This window comes from Barbatula barbatula (genome assembly GCF_947034865.1).
Source record: "Barbatula barbatula genome assembly, chromosome: 6".
Lineage (NCBI taxonomy): Eukaryota > Metazoa > Chordata > Actinopteri > Cypriniformes > Nemacheilidae > Barbatula > Barbatula barbatula.
In genome coordinates, this window is record NC_136765.1 from 987,033 (window position 1) to 1,012,841 (window position 25,809).

The 25,809-nt window shown below is 39.3% G+C and overlaps 1 protein-coding gene and 1 long non-coding RNA gene across 2 annotated transcripts; both read right to left on the reverse strand.

Annotated features, from left to right (window-relative positions):
• Positions 1-238: 238 nt before the first annotated feature.
• On the reverse strand, positions 239-2,145 carry LOC306895026. The gene is made up of 3 exons (XR_013786750.1): positions 2,050-2,145; positions 1,181-1,203; positions 239-1,049 (listed from the first exon to the last, which is right to left on the reverse strand). It is a non-coding gene; the product is annotated as an uncharacterized lncRNA (long non-coding RNA).
• Positions 2,146-4,464: 2,319 nt separating this feature from the next.
• On the reverse strand, positions 4,465-24,657 carry ift43 (intraflagellar transport 43 homolog (Chlamydomonas)). Its single transcript, XM_079458775.1, has 9 exons — positions 24,540-24,657; positions 23,883-23,984; positions 16,564-16,634; positions 13,849-13,884; positions 13,548-13,594; positions 8,529-8,601; positions 8,109-8,184; positions 6,861-6,923; positions 4,465-6,735 (listed from the first exon to the last, which is right to left on the reverse strand). Exons 1-9 carry the CDS (start codon positions 24,582-24,584, stop codon positions 6,625-6,627), a joined length of 624 nt encoding a protein of 207 aa, XP_079314901.1. The 5' UTR covers positions 24,585-24,657; the 3' UTR covers positions 4,465-6,624.
• Between the last annotated feature and the right edge of the window lie 1,152 nt (positions 24,658-25,809).

The window sequence follows — 25,809 nt, forward strand, 5'->3', positions numbered from 1 at the left end:
AACATGAGTAATTTGATCTGATGAACGTGACGTTGAGACGGACATGAGACCTCGCTACACATTCGTCCTTGGTAAAGTCAAAAAGACACCCAGAACAAAGTTTAAAAATCACACAGAAAAATCCAAAGAATTCTGCAGTATTTCCTTTTGATCTTTTTACAACAACAGATGGTTTCTTACTGTAATCTACTGTATGTTACAACACCAAACATCTGATGGGTTCAAACGAAATATTTTCAGTTCATTTCCACGTCCTCGTTTATTACTCATATATCTTGATAGGTTCTTTGGGGAAAAAATAATGAATTGTTATTTTATGGTTGTTAACTGGTGTCCCAGCTGACGGAAAATTTCAATTTTTTGTGGGATTTATTTAGAAGTGTATAGTTATCTCTTCAAAGCGAAATAAACAAACTGAAGCCACTATTACAAACACAAACCAGCATTTCTAAACGCTTCATATGGTTCAGTTAAAGATCCAGTGATAAAACAGAGCCGGCTTACTGCTCCCTCTCAGTTCTGTCCAAATAAAATCATCTCGCCAGTCCAGATCCAACCGCTTCTCTGTCATTGCCGTCTAATAATGAAATGACCTCCCAAATACTGTCCGACAAACCAGAACACCTTCTCGAAATATAGCAACAACACATCTAATGCCTGAGCACAACATTATCATTTATACCATCAGAGAGCAGCATCTTCAGATAAACTTTAAAGCATTTGTCTCCACAATTCATGGAATTGATCATTTGGAACATTTATAGAAACTGCATGAGCTCCATAGACAGCTGTACATCATCGAGTTCATTTAAATTGCTCACAGTACAGGTTTAAAATGACATTTTCAGTTCTCTTTGACTATGAGAACTAATGCATCGCTTCAGAGTGTTGTGGAGGTGTGTCCGTGGCCAGCTGGCAGCAGAACCTCACGATGGAAGCGTTTCGGATTTAAAGAAACACTGAGAGACCCCGGCAGGCTCGCCACAAGCCTCTCAGCACGCCTCTGTAGAGCTGCCTGGACCCCCAACAGACCTTGACAGATGGAACACCTGACCCCGGCAGACAGGAAGAAAGAAACATGAGACACAGGAAGTAGAATGACAGTGTCACAGATGTCACAGGAAGTTTGGGGGTCTCGGCTGCAGCAGGTGTGAAACGGACCTCATGCTTCACTTCTTACCTGCTTTCTGCCTCACAGCAGCCCTGAAAAAAAGACGACAGTGTTGTTGCATCACATGTGAAATATCACAACTATCTTTTATTAAAATAAAAATTGCATTTTGTAATGTGACATAACATCTCTGATATTGAGTGAGGATCATATGTGATTCAGAAGGATGGAGGGGAGAGGTTAAAAACATGCAAGATTTGGGACGTCAGCCAAAGCAAGGATGTTTTATAGCTGGGGAAAGTTATTAACTTCTGATGAAAGATTACAGGACTTAAATCATTAATTTTCTTTTGTAAGAATGTGCACATGCACGAAAACAGAGCAGGAACACCAATGAAGAAAAGTGAAGATACATAAGAACAATTTTAAAACAAACAAACTCTTGAATTCCTTTTGGGATTATAGCACCATTACAAACACTAGACAATAACACAAACAAAGTGTGCTACTGTATTTGTATACTTCTTTTAAACTAAAAATCTGAATACTTTCAAATTGTCTACAGAAATATACATCAAAGTGTACGTAACTTATATTGAACAGAAAAGTTGAAGTATATTTGCTCGTACTCAAGCTTTTGAATGATATACAAACGATCATGACGTACTCACATAGTTTGACCTACTGTCTTATGTTTAAGTTAATATACTGTGTTAACATGTTCATGTTTCACACTGAAAGAGTAAATCAAACCGAAGCTGATCGTCTTAAACACGCTGATCATAGACATTTATTTCAAATCTACTTCAAGTACACTTAAACGTGTATGTTTCAAGCATACCGATTATGAACTAAATAGAAACATAGTATTAGGCTACACAGTGTAAAAAGAACACACAAACAGTCTACTATAAGTGTGATATTAAATGAAAACTTACAAGAACACCTGCAGTATGAAAACGGTTAAACTAAAGTAGTTTTCTGTTTTCTTCACAATGTAGGCTACTAATCATTAACTGAGCAAATAGTATACTACACTAGAAAATGATCAGTACACCTGTTACAGTACTAAGTTACAGTACTAATGCAAAATGTAGTTTGCACTCAAAAGTACACTTTTATAAAACAAACCAATTTAGTATTGAAACGGTACACGGATATTACGACAGAAAGTATACTTAAAATACACTTTCTGTGAGCATACTTGTTTAAATGACCTCACCAAGTCTTGCTTGAAGAATCTCGCTGAGCAGTTGAGCTCATGTCAACGTGTGTAATAATCGAAATCATAACTTTATCATGTTAAGGAAGAAAGAAGGAAGTAGGTATTGTAATGAGGTTTGTTACTGTCGCTGTCACACACAAATGCAGGTTCAGAGCGGTGTGTGTTTATGATGCTTGGAGGGTTTTTGGCCTCATGTGTCCGGATGCTTTGTGGGCTCTTCAGCTTTTGGTTCTCATCCGATCTGAATTGTAGATCATGAAGAATGTGCGTTCACATCAAGCATACGGTCCGGCCCGGTCCCTGACCTCCACACGCAAACCCACAGTCGCCAATCCATCCCACTTTACTGCCGTCGTCATCACCGCAGACAGTCAGTGCCGCACGCGCTCGAGCGACTCCGGTGATGGAGAGGGTTTATAGGAGGCCGGCGTGGCGGAGACCACCTTGACCTGTCCCTACGCAGACCCCGGATCTCCATCCAGCTTACCTCAACACGCCGTTGAGTTATTATCATAATTTCTCACGGCTCCGTGTTTTACAGAATGTTTTGTGTTTTATTGCCTGAGAATCAGCGGCCGCGAGCGCCGCCCTGATAAGAAAAGCAGTCATGTGAAAAATGAAAGGGGCACATGTCCAGCTGCGAGGGGAGAGAGGGTCAAATCATAAAACACACGGCGAACGCACCCGCCGTATTTCATCTTCAGTGTGAAACACACACACGTCAACTTCACACGAGAACCAATAGCACAGCATCCAGACCAAAACATGAACTATTTTAAAACGAGGTTTATCTGCATGTGTACATTTTGCGTTTAGGGGCGGGGCTATATTTCTAATAATAATCATTCATTTTCATACAAACTTGTCACCTCATAAAATAGTTCATGAATGCCCGTGAGATCTGGACTTTATTGGTTTGGACTTTATTGGTCATTTTTACGTCCACAAATGAAGCCACTTGCTTTCTATCTCAGCCCACGAGGAAGAAAACAATGCAGGTCAGTCAGGCGAGCGGCGGCACGTGCTACAGCAGATATAAGCGTGTTCTCATAACATCTCATGACTTCCACACTTTGCGGCATCTGTCGGCACCCATCACTCTCCGTTCAGAACATGAGCTGATATCAGACGCTGACTCGCTCTCTTTATCTCTTCATCTCTGCACATTTACTTAACGCTTTAATTACACGGCACTATATTGCCTCCGGCCCATATGGATGAGAGATATTGAGAGCAGATAAGATGGAGAAACATCTGTCAGCACCTGGACATATTACAACGGCACCAGAGCCAATGATCTCCACCCTCAACGACAATGAAGCATCCGACTTGATCAAAAAAACACGAACAAGCTCCAAAAGAAAAGGCCAGAGGCCATTCAGTTTTTAATAAACCTGTATAACTTCATCCTGCTGAGCTTTAGGTCTTAAAGTCCACCACTGTTTTTGTCTGAAAACGCACGTTTCGTTTGTGTCACCTAAATGAAGCTTTATAAAAGATGCTTTTTTCATCATAGATTTACATGTTCTACTGGAAGTTCTTTACATCCTCAACTTCGATATTATACGTTTTTATAGCAACAATAGCAGCAAGCGTCGCCATCTGTCTGTGGTTCTGCACGAGGTCATAGAAAACTCCCAGTCTACAAGTTGTAATAACCAGCTGTAGGAGGACATGAACACTTGTTACGCCAGCTAAGCGACACTTCTTCTCTCATTGAGGTCATTTTTCATTAAGCGATAACAATGTGTTTAGTATAAAACGTTCCAATTTCAACGAACCGACAACACCACGGCTGAACATTACTAATGCCATTGTCATCATGCCTCCAGTTAATGCTTCCTTTCCATATCTGTGATTGTAGCTTGAACCGGATAGCCCGAAGCGCTTCTCCTTTTTGGTCGTTCAAATCTAGTGTTTGGATCATTTGAATCACGTCATTGATCGTAATCAGAGGGGCATCTTGAATCGATCGAGTGGTAAAGGCCATTGCTTCCTATGAAGGCTACGAGCGGCGGATGTAACAGAGCTGGCCGAGACTTCAGCGGATATGTCATCGCTGCGTGTGCATATACTCCTTTATGACATGACGAAACGCACATAAAGACGAAGGCTCAAAGCACTCCTTATATTCATCACATTGTATTTATTTGTTCATCATATTATAGGGGCCACTCCATCGAATGAGTAACATTTGTTGGACGTAACTAGTCAAAATTACACTGAATATAATAACACACACATTTTACCATTCAAGATGTGTATCGGTCAATCTCAGAAAACAATTTAACTGTTTTACATGGTTTTTAAATAGAAGATGGATTCATTTTTGCCACATGGCAAGCATGCTAATAACAGGAGGACATTGAGCAAATAAACAAATAACTTCAAAGAAACAATTGGGGTAAAATGAAACCGATCCTCTCCAGTCATAGCTAAAATATCATCATCTATGGAATTTTTTATTTTGTATTAAGTTTTATTACGTTTACATTTATTAAGTAGTCGTCCCTTCCATGATTCCCAGTCATCCCTTTTGCAACTTTCACTTTGTCTGCCCATTTAAAAACTCAAGTGTGTTTACCTGTCATTTAAAAAAGCAGAAAGTAAATAAATGCCAAAACAGAAATATTGCATGTGAAAGTGTTTTATGTTTGACTGCTTGAAAACACTGGTGTGCACAAAACATTCAAGTTAACCATTTGAAGGTTTTTAAATGTAGACCGCCTTCGACTGGCCACTGAGGAACTTTAAATATTGACAGAGGAATGATTGTCAAATAAGTCAAAGGATGTGTTTATATTATCTCATATGTGTACATCATGCGTTCTTTGTTTTATCATCTTTCTTCTGTTTGACAAATGAGAGTTAACATTGACTGAATGTTCAGAAATCATGTTCGGAAGATATTTTTGTAAGGGATGCAAAGAAAGAGATCTGGAGAGAGAGAGAGAGAGAGAGAGAGAGAGAGAGGTGACTTTGAGATGCTGGACACTGCCTCATGCCAAGCATCTCTCTCTCTGTAATCCTCAGTCCGACGGGTCGGTTCTGGGATCAGTTGTGCGGGGCGGGTCAGTTACCCGCTATCACAGGACTTTAATCTGAGCTCGGCGCTCTTCTGATGGGGCTGGCAGAGCGGCGAGATGGTGGGCACCGGCGTGTCTCCCTCAGAGAGACAGCTAGAGGTTGTCTGTACATGGATGGGCACTTCACAGCTCTGCGGGAGGGGGGGGAAGGGGCATCGCGGCAGCTGCTCGGGGCATATGGGCAGAATTCATTAAAGTGCCCAAAAAACCTCATGCGAGGAGGAAGAGAGAGACGGAGAAACAAAGTGAAGCAAGTGTGTGCGAGAGATCTTACATCACCTGACTCGACTCCTGAGTGATATCAAATACATACAATATTTCTGACGGATGACAACAGAAAAGGTTTTCTTGGAGAGTTTCCATGAGCTCGCAAGCTACTTTCACATTTCTGGTCTCATGTCGAAGGATTTAACAACAAACCAATAATGGCCGTCTTCTCTTCCAGCCACCTGTCGTACAGAAAGCACTTTTAGTTTTCAGGTGCGCGCCTCACCAACTCCAGAACAAACCTGAGATGACGGAGAAAGTTTATGGCATAGTTACATTATTTAAAATGTTGTTTTATAAGCTATATTATATATGTTTTACTCTTTGGACTACGTCACTATGAAATTGGTATAACAACACGTATTTGTGTTTCTGTGTAACTACAAAAAAAGTGGCGCTTTTTATTATGCATACAAAAAAAGCAATAAACATAAGTACTTTTGCATTTGACACAAAAGGAAGATTTCCAGTGAGAAGACGTCAAAATACACGTATGTGTGAAAGACACGCGGGTAAGTAACAAACGCGGGTGACTTTTCATTTTTGGGTTTTGAATCCACACTATGTAGTGTTTATTAGGTGCACCTCCCTGATAATGAGGCATGCGATGTTTGATACAGGAGAAAATCAAGATTTCAGCGGAAGAGATGTCAGGCCAGCGGCTCAGAGAAGGTCGATGCCGTGTGGTCAATAATGATAAGAGCGGCACGCTCGGATGTGCAAAGTTCATTTTAACTCAATCAACTGGATTTCAGTTTACTCGCTCATTAACCTTGGATTTACTCTTTCTCCAGATACTACCAGCGCTGACAAATGTCTCCAGATTGATCCAGTTAAGAAAAACAATGTTTCTGCCTTTCCAAGGTTAAGCTTAATGAGAAAGCCTCAGAGCCTTGAGATCCCATTCACTACAGAAACACACACGTGTCAGGTGCTCAGGACACGGGAACGGGAGACTGCTCGTCTCGCTCTCCTTGATCCCATTCCGTCTGGAGCTCAGACGAGACCTCTGTGAACAGATGATCCCAATCCCAACCAACATCCTCCTGCACGGACAACCAGAAACAAACATCACGTGAGCTTCCACGGCCTCTGATGTGAGGATGAACTTTCCCCTTTAAAACACTTGATTTGCTAAAGCCTCGGATGAGATATTCCGGCGATGGCTCACCTCTCTCATCTCCTGCTCCGGTGCTAAGACCTTTGTGAGTAACTTCAGGTCGATCTCTCCATCCTTAGAACAATTCAGTACAGGTGAACACGTTACAAATCAGATTGAAAACACACACAACACATCAGCTACACAGATCACATTAAAACACACTAGGGGTTCAGTCTGGGGTCCGTCTCAAACACAGACAATGACATCACATGGTCATCTAAGGGTGGTTTCACATGAGCACTTTTGGCACGCAGCCAGGTTGGTTTGGATGGTGTGAACGCTGTCTTCCGAACACGGGTGCGCACCCGCGAACTGTGCCCGAGTCCGCTGCTGATATCAACGCAATCGTACCAAATCCCGGAAGTAAAAAGAATGTGTAAATCAGATATGACTGAACACATTATAAACTTCATTACACACAGACGGGTTTATAACCCGTGTCGACTGATGAACACTTTCTTCAGTGATTTAACATTGTCACGTAGCCATTTTAAATGCAATCATTTATAACGTACATCTTTTCAAAATGTTGCACATGTGTTATGTCATTTATAACGTACATCTTTTCAAAATGTTGCACATGTGTTATGACACAAATGAAAGTTTATCACCAGTTTATCACGAATGTTCTCTAAACATTTATAGATTTTTGGATTAAAATGTATAAATAGGTGTTGAGTTGGTGATTTGATACAAATGTAAACTCAGTTTGTTTTGTCTTATGAAGATGCATGATAAATGTAAGATTCTCATGCCAAAACCATCAATGCAATGCAGTAAATCAGCTGTAGAAATGGAGAGTGTCTTAATTTCCCAAAGAGCGTCTCATTTAATTTAGGTTTATTTCTAGAGTGCTTTTTGGGCCATTTCTGTCCCCAGGCCATTATATGTATAAAAGTGCATAAAAACTTTAAAATACATTTAATTATTAAGCAAAGTGTGATGCACAATAACCTAGCCTATCTCCTGTCACGCTTATATGTCCATCGCATGCACCAAGGGTGAATGGCTGGGTACACGTGTTTGCTTTTTCAGATATTTCTTGAAGAAATCAGGACAGAAGTGGTCAAAATAGACGGATTACAGCGCCAGGTGTAAACGGGTACGGGCCTCTTTCGTCCACTTGTGATCCGATCGATCAAAACGCATCTTAACACCAGGCCTAAACAGGGCCTTATAAAGACGGCAGGGAGCCGCAGCCACGGGTCGCCGACCCCTGCGTGTTATATATTGATGAAGAGTGATGATGAGTCTCACCAGCGTCTGGAAAGCAGAATACTTCATCAGGTCCATGTCCAGATCTCTGTATGTCATAACTCTGTTCACCTGGATACTAAAAACAAGACAGAACCATAAACCCATCTATCCATCCACCAAGAGACAGTTCACCCAAAACTACAAATGTAGTTAGGGTGCATGTTCGTGAACATACACGCAGGTCAAGACCTTATCAAATAATAGATGAGATTTCAGGCTGTTTTTACGAAATCCATCAGACGCTTGGAAAACATAGCATGAGGCCTGAAGATTCTTCAAAATGTCTCCTCTTCACATCGACATGAATAAATAAGTAAACAATGACAGATGATGTATTTTTGGCTGATGGTTTTAGATATGGCTCAGATGTTTGACTGTGTCAGTCATGTGATGAAACAAGAGGGTTTATGGGGTGGGCACCTGGGCGGAGCCGCGATCTGCATGCCGAGATCCTCCTCCTGTACCTCCTCCAGGTCTGGAATCACTGGGATGTCTGAAACACACCGTTTCACCACAGATTTATTTCAAGACATCCAGCACGTGATGTGATTGACAGCTCTCCAGATCTCATGCAAAACTCAAAACGTGACTAACATGGAAAAAATGTCAGAGATGATCATAAGCTCTGCTGCCGCTGGATTCACAAAACTATTCTTAGGACAAAATATAAGAATGTTCTCAAGATGAATTATAGGAATGTTCCTTCCTAAGACGTTCTCAAATATTTTCATTAAAATAAAAAGAAATATGCTTGGTAATTGAATGAAATATGGCAGTTAAGAAGAATTTTCTTCTTAAGAATGTTTTGTGAATCCGGCTTCTTTTATAAAGTGCATGTATACAGTTACATACATTATTTGATGTGGATATATTTGTATTTATTATATATAATCATTTATTATAACGCATATGTATATATTTTACAATAATTGAACCAACAGTTACTAATAGAACACCTGTCTTAATACAGAGAAAATATCGGTCAAGAATGTGTTTAACAATAAAACTGTTATTGTCTCTTATCGGACAAATAACAAACTGCAACAAATAAAAGTCTTCATTCACACATAATAACCAGAAAACATCAGTGTATTTGTGCACTTTATCATAGTCTTTGTTCTCATTGACTGTAATAGGGTAACTGAATAAAAATAATAATACAGTTTTTTGTGGCATTTCTTGTAAAACAGTTCATTTGAAAATAAAGAACAATAAGTATATTTTAGCATTAGAACCAATATTGTGACTAAAGAGCTTACTGCTGGATTCACTATTATACAGAGACATGAGAAGGATTGTGATAATCACCAGTGAACGCTGCTGGTCAAATACATTTATATACACATTTGACATTTTCAATGTTTTACAGTGAATCTTAAGTCAATTCATCATAAACGTATTGAAAAAAGTTATCTAAACAAATAAAATTGAGAATGTCAATATTTGTGATCATATCTTAACAAGTTTTACCCCTGATAGAGCTCTGTGAAACGTTAGTGTAGTTGTCCAGTGAAGCGTACGATTACAAGATGGAAGAAAGAAAACGACAGTAAATATCACATTCATATCATATATTGTGCATCATTCACAGTCACGCTCTAGTTTTGTCAAATTATAACTCGGTATTAAAATACAAAAATGTTAATATATTTGATTTATATTGTGCAAGCAATGCCACACAGTACTGTAATATGCTAGTTAGGAATTTACAATGAATAAAGCATTTTATTTCCGTCTCAGATACGATGATCCGAGTTCAGAAACTAAAAGAGTTTCTGCTATCTTACCTGACTCTGTACAGACATCTGATATATGATCATATTCAAACTAAATATTTGTTCATATATCAGATTTCTGTACACCATCACTATTAGCTGTTTGACAAAATTTTAAAGGAGCAATGTGGATATATTGGTGGCATCTAGTGGTGAGGCTGCACTCACTCCACCCCTCCCTTTTTTAGCACTACGGTGGCCGTCACTGGACAAATATGTCATCCAGCTTTTGCTTCTTTGCCGAAGGAGATAAGGTATTTATAAAACGCGTTCTGTAGAACAGTTGGTCGGTTTAGGGCTACTGTAGAAACAACATGACGAAATTCATGTAAGGGACCCCGCGGTGTCTGTAGATAGAAGAAGCTTCATTATGTGAGGTCTTTATACACCTCTGAACACGTAGTTACGTCTATTATCTCACATTTCTGTCAATAGTAATTAAAAAAATGTACACACAGCACCTTTACATTCTCTCTCATTTCTGATAAAAAGTCAACTAAATGAATGAAAAAATATCAACTAATGTGAGTAGCAAGAGCTTCTCCTGCAATCTTGAGTTGTAGACTTTATTCAAATCGACCACAGGAATGCGTCAGCACAAAGTTTTCACCGAGACACGAGCGGCCATATGCCACGGCGAGTGCTGGCCGTTACCGCGAGTTGCACCATATCCCTCAATCCCTACGATCGGCACAGATGCCGTCTGTCTGTTCAGCGCGGGGTTTGTTTATATCGTGCGTGCACTGGCGTTTGATTCGCACCCTCCCTTTCCTCTCTGTATTTCTCTCACTTTTCGCGCTGACATCCTCTTCCACGCTGCCCCTGTCACAGCGACCATGCGGCCATGAATATTCAGTGATGGAGGCAGTCTCTCTACCCGCTGTGAGGCAGCGCTCCGGCCAGGGGCTCCCCAGAAAGTGCTGCCCCCCCCGCACCCGCACTCGCTCTCGTCCCGGCGCCGAGCATTTGGGCCCTGTCAGCGGCGGCTACCCTCAGGACCCTTCAGGCCGGAGCGGCGACCTCCGCGTCCGTTCGGGCTGGGCCGGGCTCCAGGCGCACGGGTCTGCCTGCGAGCCCATCTGTGTGGGGTCGGAAGTCACGGCGCGCCCTGGCAGGAGCCGCGGTGCCAAGAGCCGCATGCCCGCTGCTCGGAACAGTGGGAACTCGCTTTAATTGGCAAAACTCGACAGGACGGAGCGTGGCATCGCTCCCAAAGAAGGACAAACTTTCACGGCCCTTTTCCTCTTTTTGGACAGACTTTTGTTGGAGTGCGTTCAGGTGTGCCACGGAGACGTGACATGCAGAGAGCACGCTTTTTTTGACCAGGTGTAGTCTGACAGCGCTTAAAAGTTCTTAATCAATTCTTTTGCTGTTATTTACAAACTTTCTCACCGCACTCAACTCCAAAATATATCTTATAAAAAACTACAGATAAGAAATTCTGCCAAATATTTTTAAATATGTATTAAATCTAAATATTCATAAGAATGCATTTATGAAATTACCACCAAGTAGTGCACATAACCTTTTATTTTAAAATATTTCCCTATTAAAACTTACTATCATTTACAACGTTTTAAAAATCAACACAATGTGTATTCACTTCAATCGGTGATATCGTACAGTAACTAGCATTAAAGAAATATTAGTGTTTTACAAATCTGAGCTGGACATGAATGATATTGTTTACATTTATTTATATTTAATATCAGTCAAACAGGTAAAAAAATCTTCATTTTGAAAGAGGTATGCAAGACGTCTCACATCTACGTAACATTATTGCTCTAAACTAGATCGCGCTACTGATCTTTACCCAGCATTCCTTGAAATGTGTGTTAATGAAAATCACAGGAAAGTAATTTAAATAATGAAGATCCATAAAATTCATATGAAGTGTGAATGAGAAGAGTGAGGTCATTCTAAAAAACAACTTTATATTCTCTTTCAGCAGGCCGTCACAAAAGCCACGTTCAATCCCATCATCCCCGGCCTGTTATCCTACATTGATAACTTCTTCCTTTCTCTCATTTTTAATTAAAGCTCATTTAAGATGCCAGCCTCGTTTAGTCGCTGACAAGATTCATCTGTGTTCCTGATATACAAATAAATGCGGGCGCGTAGCGGCGCTGCTTAATATTCATGAGCGCGAGGTGACACTGACTTCTCATTTCTAAAGCGATGCGTTCAGCAGATTCAGGCCCCCGCGGACCCCCAGTCAAATTTAATGCTCTTAGTGCAGTGACATCAAAAAGCCTGTAAGTCCGGCCATGGCAAACAGCTCGTTGACTCCAACTTTTCTGCCCCTCTCGGCGTCTGCTGGAATAATGCACCGTCGACAGGATTCGGCCAGAGTTCAATGTGAAGCGTGAAGAGCTAAAGCAAACGCCGTCATTATGCGGCCGCGGAGAATAACAGAGGCTTTTAATGAGGTTGAGGTGTGACCTGACGCGCGGGGTCGAGAGGGAATCAAAGGTCACATGTAGCAGAAAGATGTTTTGATGATGAATCCCTCAAAATGTCACGACTCTAAAACATGACACTCCTCGTATTTATTCATGAAAACACCAGAGATCTCTTCTAAATAAAAACACCAGCTCCTGATGTCAGCTGATCAGATATTGTCTTGTTTTATTGTTTACTCTACAACCATGACTTTTTGCTTTTAGTTTTTTTACGCGTTGTGTTGTACAAAAAGCACCAACTTCGCAACCAAAACCCCAGAAACCACCCACAGCATCTAACTTGCTAAAAGACACTCGGAATCCCTTAGCAGCCATGAAGCCACGTCATAGCAACCACCTATAACACCCTGGCACGACAGCGAGTTTCTATAAGAAAACATCAGCAACATTATCGTGAGGAAACAATATTTCAATATTATGTGATGTGAAATCAGGTGAGAAAACCATTATGAAAATCATTTTCTTTTATCATCTGAATGATATTGGTCACTGGTCACCCAACTGTCTAGATTGTGTATCAATAACAGGACAATCACTGTAGTATGTATACTATCACTAAAACACTATAATGGGAAATGTATTGGATTTACTGGAAAGGATAATGTTCTCTGGGGTCTCTACTGGTAATGTGCTGGCATCTGGGATCATACTGGAATAAGACCCTAAACACACTACATGAAGTGATTTTGGTAGATATAACTTCCTTATATCTAACATATAACAGTTTTAAAAAGTGCACATTCCTACAGTACTGATACTAACAAAGTACTGCATACGTGTCTTCTGACTTTGTGTCAGGTATGTTTGACGTCTTGAAATGCTGCAGACCGATCGGTGAACGCGTGAGTACCGCTAGAACGCTTCCAAAGCACACGGAGCTCTGCTCTCTCGGCACTTTGATGTCCTTTGCCGGTCATGAGAGAGACATGACTAGCGTCTTGCTAATAGCTTTGTAGTTGGGGCGTACGTGGTCCAAACACTTCTGTGAATCTTGATAGCTATATGTATGGACTTCATACGGTTCAAATGAGAGAAAGACTGCTCGCACGGATATGAGGAGCTAAACACAGCACATCCATATTGACTCGTGTATAAATCACTTTGGATAAAAGTGTCTGCTGTATGAATAAATGTAAATGTTTGGGTCGTGTGTAAATCTGGTTAAATACAGCAAATGTGTTTAAAGTGAAGGAAATTCTCACCGCTTTCATTGTCAGAGCCCTCAGGGGTCTGTGGTCTTAACCTCTGACTTCAGACACACACAGAGAGAGAGAGAGAGAGAGAGAGAGAGACATCAGGTTAAACAAAACACTCACATCCTGAGCTCATCAACCACTGCAGTCACATACTTTATATCTGAAATATAGTGAATAACGTAAAACTAAATGCAAATAAAAAACAGAAAGAGAGAGATGAGTGTAAAGTGTGATGACATGAAAACAGATCTGCTCTCATCATCATGTCAACACAAACACACATGTCATGGTTGAATGTGAAACTCACTCCTCCGGCTCCTCTGTAGCGAAGCGCCTGGCAGACCTGCGGAGGACAACACAAAGCCAAGGTTAAAATAATCAACAATCACTACTCGCTTATTCATTCGTTCTCTACCTGAACAACATCAATTCACTTCATACATTAACAACGTCATCTCAATATTTATCAACAAGAACAGAACAGAGGCGAAGTCTACATTGTTTTTAGTCTACAGGCTTTAGGGGGGAATGTGGTGACTACTATTATACATCATACACTACACTGTAATAAAGCACAATAAACTATATAATACAATAGAAGTTACTTATATGTCATTAGATGGAGATATGCAGACAGTGTTTTTCAGCACGTGATGTTGTGTTGGTGTTGAGCGCCACCTGATGGCTGCACACTGAAACATCTGTTTGATCTAACACACAACAGCACTGAATCTATCATTTCTATCTATTTTACCAACTATAATATAAAAGGCTCAGATGTAATACACAGAAATTATTCAAGCCATAAATTCCCATGTTTCTGGTTGATAAGAAATGAATGCACATGGAGCTAATGATTTAATGTAATGTCAAAATGCGTGAAAATGAAGAAAGCATTTTTACCAACGGTTTTGACTATGTTTACAGCACAGATATTAACATTTGGTGGTTCAAATATTCTATTTGTAAAGCTTCAGTTTTATTTTTACAGCATGATTTTTCATAGTCAGGTAAGAGCCATTCAGGAGTCACATCCACAACGCTTCATATTCCTCATAAACGGACACATGAAAATTAAAATAAAGTCACTATTAGATGTTCTATAAAGAGGCATCTCTTCTCCATTCATTGAGCTTCAGGATTGTGCATTTTATTTCACAGAAAATCCTGCAAAGTTTGTCGCTTCCCAAAAACCGTGCCCTTTTTTGTCACATCCGTAACGCATATTTATTTCCCTTTTTTAAATAGAACATTTGTTCATAGACTGACAACTTCTGATGTTTAGACTCTATATAAACAGAATATTAACAGATGGGTCAATATATTCCTAACAAATTCATTCTCTGTCACGTTCATAATGTGTGAATTGCTCAATAATATCACGCATTGTTTTTTCTTACTTCACCTGATTTTTTCTTTATGTACACACTGTTTTCCAAATGTCTCTAATATTTAACATATGTCTGCTTTGCAGCTGCAAAAAAATACAATTTTAGAGACTATTTATAGGTCTGTGCTTAGTTAAAATTATCGTTTTCCTTTCAACCTGTGAACAACTAACATTATTGATTTTATTTGTATTTATTTGCAGAAAATTAATATTAGAGAAAAGCGTAAAAATAATACGTTCAAATTTACATTCACAGCAGTAATATTTCTAATTAATTTATGATGTGATAACCTGGATTTTAAACAGTTTTCATGTCATGACGTCAGTCTTTCACATTGCTGTTGGATGACTTTATCATTTCTGAGGTTTGATATGACACTGGACTGAAATGACCATCTAGAAATTATGATTAAATGAAAATTTTGAATTGAATTTTTACAGTGCATGTATAGAGAGAGAGAGAGAGAGAGAGAGAGAGAGAGACCTGCGTTTCACTAAAAACATCAATTAACAGACGTGAGTCCGTGTCACGCTCATGACTGCATCACTATGAAGAGACGCGTAACGCTTGCCAATAAACACAGTAAAACTGTGGAGGAAAAGTTGTTGAGGATGAAACATACTGTGACAAGCTGGCTTGAAAGGTTCATGAATAAAGTGACAGATCATTTAGTGTCAATTAGAGCTGATAGATGTGCTAATCCTGGGATTTCTGCTGTGGGATTAAGTGCTGATTGAACACCAGAGGTGACATTGACATGAAGAACAAGTCCTTGTCTTCTTCACAGAGGACACGATTACTTTCTTCAAGAGAGAAGAATCAATGTGTTCACTTCATTCAGAGACCACGACACCAATAGCACATAACTGATGGACTTCTTCAAGAAGCAAAAATCAGATACATTCAATGAACACAAACACATTATACCTCTCAACTACCATTTACAAATGATTTACAAATAACCTTTTGCCAAATAGTGCTATATTTACCAACACACACAGCATTTTTTACGATGAGTCATTTTCCATGCCATATAAAGTACTCGTCCGACAGTATGTTCTGTGATCAGACTGAACTTCTGTGAATGTAATTCATATGTATATGACAGTATGAAAGTTTCAGTTTGTTTTGTAAAGCACATGATGTGACAGGAGATGATGCCACCGTGTGGTGAATGATAATCATCGCGTCAGTCATCAGGAGCAGCGCTTCTCATGATCATCATCACAATATCATCATGTGCATGTCAATTCATCTTCAAGGAAAAGTTCAATAATATTTTGATTCAAGTTGTTATTTTGGTTTACATTTTGCACAAAGTATTCTCGTCGCTTCAATTGAATCTACAATGACATAAGCACTTTTCTGGACCTTGATGTCTATGAGGAGGCCCTGAAATCTCTCGGATGACCCTAAAATATCTGTCAAATATATTTGTGCTCGGAAAACGCCGGGAGGTCTTAAAATATTTTGAACATCATGGGGGTGAGTAAAAACGAACACAATTTTGATTTTGAGTTGAACTTTTCCTTTAAGCTTTTATGTAACCGAGTTTTATCTTTGGCTTTTGACAATAAATCAAACGTCTCAAAGACTGAGGGACACAGACAGAATATACAGTATGTGCTCACTTGGCTGATCCGGTTCCTGTGCTCTCTTCTGCCCATCCGCCCTGTCTGCGTGCTGGTTTAGGTGGAGGACCCTGTGATCAAACACATAGACGTCAGTATACTGTTTATACATCATATTATAAGACCTGTGAAACTAAACATACATGTCAAGCCTATCTGACAATGTGGCATGCTCACATCTGTCAAACATGTGTGTGTGAACAGTGTATGAATCATATGTAAGAGAGAATGAAGGAAGAAAAGCCTTTAAGTAGTAGTATTATCATCAAAGTATAAAGTCTACGGTACGATATTTATTGCAGTATTTAAAATGACAAATGATGAGTTGGAAACGGGCCCTAAGCATCCTCTTTTCTTTATCCTCTAACCATAACTGCCTTCGAGCCATGAGTTATAGTATGAGATGGGTCAAATGAACTAAAAATACCTTTTATATAATCATTGCACCAGATGGACAGGGCTAAAGGTAACATTTATCATTTTTGGCCCGGAGGACCAATCGTTTCATACAGTCATGTGACCACCATAATATTGAGACAATTTTGCTATTGCGATAACAGATTGTCAATAATTTAGTTACATCGCTAATTAGGGTTTCGAGCACGAAGTGCTGAAAACCTATTGTTTTTGTAAGGATTTTTATTCTTCTTCTTCTTCTTATTATTATTCTTCCGCCATAAAACGCGTCGCCCAGCCCAAACCGTAAGTCGTAGAAACTCGAGACTTTGTCGGATGGTAGTAGTCTTGCTCGCTACTCAGATACTTGGAGCCAGCCATGTCGGTCCATAGGTGGCGCTATAGCGATGGCCAATGCGTTTGGGCTCAATGCTCGTAAACCGGATGTCGCACAACAAAGTGTTTGGTGTCAATGGAATCCTTGGCTCCAAACTTAAAAAATGGCTATCTCCGATTTCATTTCCGGTATGCAAATTTTTCCGCTAATTTGCATTTTATGAAAAAAATAAAAAATGAACTAGTCCCTGGATTTTTGCCCGATCGGAACCAAACCAACGCTGATGAATTCTGTGGAGTGTGAATGTAAATATTCATTGAAAAAAAGTTGAAATTTCGATTCACCGTTGCTAGGGGGCGCCAAAACGTCTGAACCGGAAGTAGCCTATTTCACTAAAATGACCATAACTCGTGAACCGTTTGAGCTATCTTCACGGGGCTTAGACTGTATGTGTAGACCCTCAGTCCGGGGTCACAATAAAAAAAACTCGGTGTTTGGCCACTAGGTGGCGCTATAATAGCAAAGAACTCGAAAAGGGCTATAACTACGCAACCGTTTGCCCGATCGACTTATTATTTGGTATGGTGTGTCTTTGTGTCATGCACCGTGACTGTATAAAAGGACTTTGGCGTTTCTCAAAAAACATGGCCGCCATCGGCCAATGAATTTTGAGCACTCAATAGACAGGGTTAACGGGGGCCGATCGAATCGACACTCGCAGGGCTTGTTCGACTCGTGGTCCTGAAGGTCTGTAAGAAATATGAACTTATTCGGCCACCGGGGGGCGAAAAAACGTTTTTACAGTGCTTAAACAATTGTGTATCACGTGACATTTGACATATACTCAAACTATTTACATCATATGATAGCACTCCTCATTCTGAACAACTTTGCCTCCGGACACGCTTCTGTCGATGAAACGGTTCGTGAGTTATCGCTGATGATGTTAAAAACCTACTTTTGCGAACTAGTCCCTGGTTTTTCAACCGATCGGAACCAAACTAATGCATATGACTTCTGTGGAGTTTGAATGTAAATAATCATTGAAAAAAAATAGAAATTTCTATTCATACACGGTAGGGGGGGCCAAAAACTGAACTGGGCAGAGCCTATCACATAAAAATGGCCATAAATCCAGAACGGATTAACACATCATCATGGGGCTTGGAACAAATGTGTAGACCATCACTCCGAGGTCACATACAAAAGAAAGTGGCGTTTGGACACTAGGTGGCGCTAAACAAGTAAAAATGGCAAAATTGACACGCATTTCAATTCTAAAAACAATTGTGTATCACGTGACATTTGACATATACCCAAACTATTTACATCATATGATAGCTCTTCTCATTCTGAACAACTTTGTCTCTGGACACGCTTCTGTCGATCAAACGGTTCGTGAGTTATCGCTGATAATGTAAAAAACCTACTTTTGCAAACTAGTCCTTGGTTTTTCAACCGATTGGAACCAAACCAATGCAGATGACTTCTGTGGAGTTTGAATGTAAATAATCATTGAAAAAAAATAGAAATTTCTATTCATACACGGTAAGGAGGGCCAAAACTGAACTGGGCGGAGCCTAAGACACTTAAACGGACGTTGTTAGAGAAGGGTTTGAGATAGCTTCACAGGGCTTTACACATATGTGTAGACCATCGCTCTGAGCTCACTGTAAAAATAACACGGTGATTGGACACTAGGTGGCGCTATAACATGAACAATGGCACTAAATACTGTAAATATGCAACGGTTATACATCTACAGGCTCTGATACGCTTTGAAAATAAACGTCTCGGCCCAGGAACTTCAGACTTCTTGAGTTTGAAAGCACCATCGCTTCAATTTAAAAGCCAACAACAATGAAAATCGGATACTCATTAACGAATTGTCCAAATGATTTGACAGTCAGGAAAATAACATTATTGTAGTATATGTGCATGTTTCTGTAAGCATGCATAGTTTCTATGAGTTCATACCTGTCATTTTTCTGTGTCTGTGTGTGTTGGACTTTGAACCTTCATGCGTTTGTTGTGGTGTGACCCCCTAAACTGTTCATGAATGCACGACTGCTTTTGACTGCCTTAAAACTCGAAACCCGATAAATGCTGCTTGCAGCTTTAATTATGATTGATTACGCTGTAAAATCGGCAGTGATAAAAAATGTCAAATTAACACTCACAGTGCATATATAATCCACTCTCTCAAAGTGTGCATTATATATACACTGTTAGAGTTAATTCAAGCTGTGTATTATTCATCATATAATAGTGACTCGATCATAGTCATCAGTGATCCGTGCCCCGCAGTGTGTTATGTCCATGTTTTAGTTCTTATATTCCAGTTTCAGTTCACCCGTTACACAAGTTATCCGTTCAGTAAACACTTCTTGTGATTTTTGGGTAATCATAAAACGTGCTGAGAGGCTTTTTGAGTAGTTAATTTACAGAATTATTTTAGTTCTTTTATTCTTCCTACAATGGAAAGTCAACAGGGGCTTATCTTAAAGTGAACAACTCCTATAAACCCATGAAAACGCAGATCGTGTTATAGCATTAAATCTCTTTGACTCATGAATGTAATGGAGTAATGTGTATGAATGATATGCAAGCGTATAAAAGTGGTATGTGGTATAAATGTGTGAAGCTTGGAGATGTGGGGAGGATATTAGTGTGGGAACCGCTCTGGCCAGTCATGACCCAAAATAGCTTCACATGAAGAAAAGTCCCGCTCGCTCTCGGATTCTGAAAATAGTTCTGTAAAGTCAATGCCGGCGGTTGAGTTCATCTGAATTACGGCCCAGCTTTAAAATGAAAGAATTCCTCAGGGTACAGCGAGGGTGGGCGACTCACTAATGCATCTGAACAAAAAACACCATGCATTTCTCATTACCAAATTGGGTCTGCAAAGAAACCAGAGGCCTCCAGGAATTTACTTTCAACACACACGAGAGCAAACAAACTTCCGTTCCTGGGTTCCTTCAGCAGGGGCATTTGTAAATCCTGATGTTAGTATATACGTACAGATGATGGTGTTCAGCGTGCAACAATATACTGTACAAATCTTGATAAATGTTCATGTCAATGTTTACAGAAACTACCGAACACACGGTTTACACAATTTGACACAAATCACATCTTCTCTGCTTCATAAAGTCAAGAAACATAAATTGTACTGACTGAAGGCATCGACGTTTAGTGCAACTAGTCAGAAAAGTCATTTAATTACAACTGTAAATAAATACGACACGAATGAATACACACAAAAAAATGAGATCAAACTTTATCAATTCACCACACGTTATAGCCTGCGATTGCTTTCTTTTGTCATGCATGTTTGTCAGTGTTAGCAAAGATATGAATATTAAGATCAGTGGTTAGAGCATGCGGCACTAGCAATGCCAAGGTTGTGGGAATCTGTATAAATGTATAGTATAATGCAATGCAAGTCGCTTTGGATAAAAGCATCTGCTAAATGCATAAATGTAAATATAATAAGATGCACCACTGCCGTTACAATGAATGGCGAGACGCTTGCCAGCCTGTGCACAGGTGCAGTAGATGAGGCGACATCGAAAAAGACGTTTATTAAGCTTATCAAACCAAATCTACGATACATGTCGTGCTGTTTAATTGTGCCGATTTTAGAAATATCTGCCTTCCGCCATTCAAGTAGATAGGACTGTGGACTTGCTATGAGGTAAATAACTGCCCAGAGGCGTTGCAAACATGGCCGCCGAGTGGCACGACTTCCGTAAACGGTCACGGGTGGACCGTGAAGATATCACGCCCAGTGCAGCGACAAACCCAAGACCACGGGTTGACTCCAAGCCCCCCATTGCATTAAACAATATTCAAAGCCCCACCCACCCAATTTCTACCCAATAAAATATTTTAGAGCTTAACATTAACTGGAAAACATTTATTAATTATAAAAATGGCCAAATAATAAGAAATATCTTTTTCACTAAGATGCCCACATCTCTGAAACCAAACACTGAGCATCTTAAAACTGTGGGTACTAAAGGAACCACAGTCTGAAAGGAAATCAAGATATCTTCTTCACTAATTCTTGAGCTACAGGCATGAAAACGCTGTAAAAACAGGAACACCACAAGTCCTTTCCTCTGGTGTTTTACCCATCATCAGTATCAGATTGCTGAAATCAACAGATTCTACAATGATCCACAAAGATAAAATCATGAAACCAGTAGACTAGTCAGTATTTGCCCATCCATTCTATAGAGAACACTTACACAATTCAATAAAGCAAATCAGAGAGCTGGTAAAACACAGGCAAATATTAACATTACAGGTCACATGTAAAGAAAATACTGAAACAGAAAAATAACATGACACTACCGCTTTACAATGTATGTTTGCTGTTTGAGTGCAAGAAAAAACGTCTGGCTGTCACTCATCAAGCCAGAGAAATGTATTTCATGTGGATGTAAGGTCACGGGGGAACAGAGAATCCTGGTTTTACACTGGTGAACGCAGCCTAATTTGGAAAGTTTACAGGAAAATAAACATAGCTTGAATTCCGAGCTGAATTCATGTACGGCTCTCAGAAATCTTGGGGACAAACCAAGAGCGGCCACAGATGCCATAGATGCCAATGGCCTGCGCTAATGACATCAGACTCAATCTGCCTCCATCTTTAGCTCATGTTCAAGAGAAAGATCACTGACTGAAAGTTTCAGAAACAGAACGTCAGCAACATTCCCACTCTTACATACTGGTTTTATCATGAGCTTCACTGCATTGATTTACAAAAATCTGCGTCAAGTAAGTAAGATGATAATATTTCCTATTGTGAACCGCTGCTCGAGTGTTTTCCTATCTGTCCTCTGAATGAACACATAAGTCAATTATTTAACACAAAATATTGGATTGGACACCTTTTATTGGCTTATTTATAAATCTTACACCAAGAAAAAAGTTTCAAGTGTTCAAACTAGACAAACATGCAGTTTGGTTTATTATCTTTATTAAACTTCAATCAAGAACACGGATGAGAGATGTTTTCATTGTTTCCATGCTGTTATTAGTTGGGCTGTGCTATTAATGCTTATCAATTGTGCAATTTCAGTTTTGGCTTCCAACAATATGCATTTCACATAGATCTTCTCATTTATTCTGTGGTGCTATCCCAAAACGACAAAAAAAAAAAAATCTTTTTTTGGATCTGTTCAACGATGGTGGCTTAACCTGCCTGTTGCTAAAACATCATCAGAACCTTCAGCCATCTTTAAAAATCGTCTTAAAAAATGTTTCTTTTGTCAAAACCTGACCCAATAATACAGAAACCTATTTATCTCCTACTTTTTTCCATACTTACACCGTGTCTACATCAGACATGACCGCTTAAAATTATATTAGGTTATAATGCATTTCCTTGTCCTTTGTCGCATCTCGCCACATCCGGTGTAGACGTGGTGTCAAACAAAAAAAATGATTTTACCAAAATGTCAAATGTTTATTTAGTAGGTTAAGCCACCATCGTTGAACAGATCCAAAAAAAGATGTGTGATTAATTTTTTGTCGTTTTGGCATTGCACATGATTTCTCATTATTTTTTATTGATTTTTATACTATTTATTTGATTGTATTCATTCATACTATATGTATTAGTTACTTGGGTAAATAAAATAGCCTATGTTCCATTGTTCCATATGCGACAATCAGATCAGTGTAGGCTGACAGGAAGGAATAGACAGTTGAATCACCGAACGAATCATTTGAGAGTCAGTCAAGAAGTAAGGTAACAACAACAGCATATTATTAGAAAATGAAAGTGTTTTACCCCTTGTATGTACGTAAACTTATTGTGGGATACTCCATAATAAACCCAAGTAGGACCTTAAAAATCACAAATGATTTACTCTTTAAATAAATGTGACCTCGATTATGGCTAAGAGAATCGTGTTTATAGACGGTTTCATTGATCCCACACGTCTGGCCTGAAGTTAACTTCCAGTCTGTGTTTGTTTATCAGTCTGGCTAGTGGCTAATAAAATAACGATTTGTATTTTACTGTATTTATTTTTTTAAATAAACAATCTTTTGGATGGCTCATGTCACTTTGTTGCATTTAAGATTAGCCAAGTAACGGTTCTTTTATTGGTAACCCAAACTAAGACATACGTTTAACTTGCTAGCTATTGTCATTTCCCCCTTTATTTTGTTTCTTATCAGAAATGATCCAAAGGGACAACATTCTTTGCGGATGTGTACCAATGTGGCCACAACGTGGGGCATAAATGCATGCATACGCAGTAACGTTTGTTACCATCTGCTTTAGTCTTTTAAGGACCAATATGTTATTTAGCAAGTACATAAACAAGAAGCAAATATTATTTTTTATTAGTAATTAAATATAATTTTTTACTATGAATGTTACCAGTCCTTTTTATCTGATCCGAGTGGGATGATAATCATGAGCGGACACTCACAGTTATGGGGGCAGGACATACACAGGTGACCAATCACATGAATGGCATGAAAAGCTATTTTCCTACACCACAAAAACAAAAATCAAGGCTTTGTAAAAGGGCATACAGAGAGCCGTTTTAAAATAAGGACGGACCTCAGATGCACTACTGACTGATGAAGATGATTTCCTCTGACGAGAGTCTTCAGCAGCGGTCATCTCAGATGACTGACGGGCTCTTCTGCCTGATCTGGCCACCTGAAGAAAACAGTCAGGAGTTAAATTCACTTTTAATTTTAAAAAAGATATAGGCCTATTTTGCTCAAAGGATGTAACTTAGTTGTTATTAGCATATTTTCAATTTTATTTGGGGTTAAATTATAATTTTTAAACTACATTTAGATACAATTTACACAACTTCAAAGAATATATATATATATATATAAATATATGAAAAACATATTAAAGAGTGTAAAATAAAATAAAGCATGCGGTCCTAGGGACGCCGACACTGTTACTATAGCAACATGACGCTTCACCGCCATAGATTGTTTACATGCGATATGAGAAACATACACGCATCGCACGCGTCACATTCACCACACAAGCAACAGAAGATCGTGTTTTATTATATGCGAATAATCTCATTTGCCAATGGACCGTTTAGTCCACGAGACACTCGTTTCGATCGCAGCGGGAAACAAACACACATAACGAGCCATTGTGTGACCTGCTCTGTGTGTACACGACATATACGTGTAGTTATTATCATACACAGGGAAATAATAGCAGTTAAACGTGCATTAAACTTACATTTTTAGTGAATCCACCATCCGTGAGTTGAACAGTGTCGTCCATGTCTAACAGAGCCGTCTCCCGGACGTGACGTCATATCGCCAGGATCCACAGGGATTCCTCAAAACCTCTGTAAGATTTGAAAAATAAAATATTTACCACTTTATTTGATGAAAATATATATGTATTTTATATTTTGTATGTGCATTGGTGTATATTGATTATGTTTGAATGTTTCATTAAACAACAGGCTGATAAACGATAATAATAGACGTTTAAATCCTTAACAATTGCACCATGATATCTTCATTAGATTTTTGTATATTTTATATTTAGGTTATATTGTAGTTTTACTTTAACTAAACTCTTTTGAATATCATGATAATCCAGATTTGTTACATTGGAATTCATCTAAAAGCGTATTCAATCTGTATATGACCAGTTCTTGGCAATACTGCTGTGGCCTAAATACTGTTTTTAGAAAAGTTTCATATTTTAAACGGTGTTAAATGTGCACATGACATGCAAATACGATATCACCATCTCAACTGGCCCACCTTTACAGGTTAGGCCTGCTCGGTGCTGCACCAGCCGTGCCCCAGTAGCATCGCTCCCTCCCCTCCAAACACTGTCCTTCACCCTGGGCCAGGCAGGTCAACAATACATCTAAAATTCTCATTTGAGTAGGTTATGAAGTCATGCGCCTTTATGATTTCTTCATCCTCCTCTTTTTAGCTATAGGACAGTTTCGGGGAGCTCAGATTTATTATTTAAAGGATAGTTGTTGGAGTCCAGCAATATGAGCTCTTATATCATATACTGCACGTGGATTACAATTTATCCGACTTGGACGTTGCCATATATAGAAATGTTGATATGCCAGTCCCCACTGTGACCTGATATGAGTTATTTCATGAAAACTGAAGCGTGTGATGAACAGTGACATCTCTATGAGGTCCACAGGTCACAGTGCAGTGATGCGTCTCCATGCACAGCAGTAGCGCAGAGATGATGGGTATAAAACGATCTAGATGTCAAATAAAGGCCAACAGCGAACATGAAAAATCTTCTAAAACTTTTCACAAGTTTTACTTCAACACAAATGAGTTTGGATTGGATTCAATTTATTGTCATTACACACATACAAGTACAGTGCAACGAAATGTAATGATGTGGACACACATCATTGCAGGATGATGTTAAGCATAGACTGAACTACAAACAGACTATCATTAACCATTCAAGCCCGTATAGTCAACAATGAAAAAAATACATCAATGGTCTTGTT

Coding starts and splice junctions, on each gene's coding strand:
- ift43 (XM_079458775.1), bottom strand. CDS start 24,584: ATGGACGACACTGTTCAACTCACGGATGGTGGATTCACTAAAAAT. Junction 23,985..24,539: donor ATGGTGGATTCACTAAAAAT/GTAAGTTTAATG, acceptor TGTTTTCTTCAG/GTGGCCAGATCAGGCAGAAG. Junction 8,185..8,528: donor CAGATCGCGGCTCCGCCCAG/GTGCCCACCCCA, acceptor TCTTGTTTTTAG/TATCCAGGTGAACAGAGTTA.